Source organism: Aphanomyces astaci (genome assembly GCF_000520075.1).
Source record: "Aphanomyces astaci strain APO3 unplaced genomic scaffold supercont1.53, whole genome shotgun sequence".
NCBI lineage: Eukaryota > Oomycota > Saprolegniomycetes > Saprolegniales > Verrucalvaceae > Aphanomyces > Aphanomyces astaci.
This window is the reverse complement of record NW_009798316.1, coordinates 370016-372803: the sequence shown is the minus strand read 5'-3', so window position 1 is coordinate 372803 and position 2788 is coordinate 370016. Positions and strand designations below refer to the sequence as shown.

Sequence of the window (2788 nt, the reverse complement as noted above, 5' to 3'; positions counted from 1 at the left end):
TGTGAATACAAATTTTCATATAAAACATGCACTGTATAACACCAACATTCCGGAAATGACACCTCACCGACGACGAGCGCGAGGCCATCCTTCGGGAGGTCATGCTTCGCAGCAACGGCAGCTACATCACCAGGCTGCCGAAAGGTTTCAGCCAGGAGCTGGCAGACAACGTACAAGAGCCACGTTTCCACTATTCGCCGGGTCCTTGCAGTTGCGAAGCAGCAGGGAATCGGTGGTGGCAACATGAAAGTAACTGTTGCCAGCAAGATGAAGGGCAGAGTGGGGAGGAAGAAGGTGTTCACTGCAGAGCAAGTTAAAGCAAAGCTCTTGCAAGTACCTCTTGCTCAACCCACCACGCTTCGATCCATTTCGGAACGCACAGGTGATAACATGCAGTGAATCCATGGTATCTCATCTCATTGTAGGAATAAGTTTGGGATCATCGCATCCATACCTTAAACTTGGCTTGTTTCGTTCACACTCCAACGCAATTAAACCACTCCTCACAGACGCAAACAAGTATGGTCGGATGAAGCATGCGGTCGAGTTCGTTGGCTCCACGTTAGAGCTGAACGACATGCTGCAGTTTGTTCACTTGGACGAGAAATGGTTTTATATTACAAAGGTGAGTCGTAAGTATTATCTCGTGCCTGGTTAGAAAGAGCCAAAACGCGAGTGCAAAAGCAAACAGTATATTACGAAAGTCATGTTCCTTTGCACGGTGGCACGTCCACGCTACAACCACACGACAGACAGCTGGTGGGATGGCAAGATCGGTATTTGGCCCTTTGTCGAGCCCGTGGCAGCGCAGCGTGATAGTGTGAACCGCAAAGCCGGCACCCTCGAAACAAAGTCAATCACCGTGACAAAGGACGTGTACCGTACATTTCTGCTGGACAAGGTCTTGCCTGCAATCGTCGCCAAATGGCCGTACGCCGATCACACCATCAAGTTGCAGCACGACAATGCTGGCGCACATGCCACGCCAGAGGACGCGAAACTCAAGGCGGCCCTGGACACGTACAAGGCACTCGGCTGGTATATGTCGCTCGCCCCACAGCCGCCAAACTCACCCGACACGAACGTCTTGGACCTCGGCTTCTTTGCTGCCATCCAATCACTACAGCACCGCAAGTCAGCACGTACAATTGACGAGCTCGTTGGCCACGTGGAGAGTGCATTCGTCGAGTACCCCTTGGCGCGTTTGAATCACACGTTGACGCTGCAGTCCTGCCTGGTGGAGACCTTGAAGCTGTTCGGCGACAATGCCTACAAGGTGCCACACATGTCCAAGGAGAAGGAAGAGCGCAAAGGAATGCTACCGCAAAACGTGTCGTGCCCGAGGGATGTCTTCGAAGCAGCCAAGGTCAGGTTGGATGGCGTGTCGTATGCTAAGCTGGACTGTTTCCTAGCAGCCGAACTGGAGGAGGCTCGTTGCATCGACGAGCTCGCGCAGGCACTCGAAACCATTGCGCTGGACGACGACGAGCCGGACGACATCATGTCTGCCCTGTGTGACGCAGGAATCGATCCCATTAGTGTAGAAGATGACGAGTAAGCACCTATGGGTATGTGTGTTGGTATTGTGGATGGTCGTTGTGCTCGTTAGGAGGGTTCCTGAGGTAAACCCCCCTCCTGCATCGAATGGCAATGTCAGAATTGGTCAAAGCCGTCATTTGATTGGTCCTGAGACACAGATTTCACATTTTGCATGCTTTGATTGGACGATTGTATCGTTGCACCTGTATAATTACATTCTGGATTATTTGATATTGGAGGGTTTGTATTTTTATTCGAGGAGGCGTACATCCATTTTCTGATTCGCGCAATTATTTTGGAACGGAGGGAGTATTCATCAGTCATAATAATTGAGACGTAGAATCGACAGATCTCAAAGTAGTGAAGAAATTCTACATCTCAGATTCAAATTTGGTGATGAATTGGTCCATAAATAGATATTTAACCTAGCGGTACTCGAAGTATTTTGCATGGCCGCTGAGATGTATCTAGATTTTTATGTGACTATACTCCGTATATAATATCCGGAGGCGATTGGGACCTTTAACTTCCCACTACAGGGATAAAACGCATGAAATTTAGCATTTTTGGTTTTTGGGTTTAACTACATTAAATGACTTGTGTTAATGGAATTCGCAAGGTGAGCCACCTTGCTACTTTTAATATCCAATTAGAGTCCATCACACCTTGCTTCTTACACACGATTGGCTATAATACTGGCAGAGAGGTTACAATTTTGAACTGTTTGAATTTTGTAGAGCTTTGTGTGATGCTGCTCGAGAGAATTGTGCACTGATGAGTTCACTCCGACTATATCCAATGTGGTTCTTCCCTTACAGCTAACATTATGTTGTGGCCTCGGTTGGGTCGCAATGCCGTGACAGCTCTGGTGGACCAATGCGGTGGCGCGAGACGTCTTGGTACAGTAGGAACCCATCGCAAATGCTGAAGTGGCGGCTTCAGCACTTGCGATGGGTGCCACCAAGACGTCTTGCGCCACCCGCCCGCGCAACCATGTGACTACTCCACTAGGGAGGTGTACGGTATCGACACGGACTGATGGTGGAATGTGGGATGACCACATTCATTGGTTTAATAGGCAAGTGGTGATGTTACTGAAGTCTAGACCTGTTCGAATTGACCGAGTCCGGGATACCACATCGCATGATCTTGCTCTCATACACAGCCTACATAATTATCTCAATGCTCCTTGCATCAACCGCCAACACAGGAGTAGAATATATCACAACAGGGTGTGATGAATCTACGC

At 48.9% G+C, this 2788-nt stretch overlaps 1 protein-coding gene across 1 annotated transcript; it reads left to right on the top strand.

Annotated features, from left to right (window-relative positions):
* Window positions 1-267: 267 nt before the first annotated feature.
* H257_14149 (hypothetical protein) lies at window positions 268-1558 on the top strand (the record flags this gene model as incomplete). The annotated part of the gene is made up of 3 exons (XM_009841904.1): window positions 268-382; window positions 510-625; window positions 659-1558. The coding sequence occupies 3 exons, from the start codon at window positions 268-270 to the stop codon at window positions 1556-1558; spliced, it is 1131 nt and encodes a 376-aa protein (XP_009840206.1).
* Between the last annotated feature and the right edge of the window lie 1230 nt (window positions 1559-2788).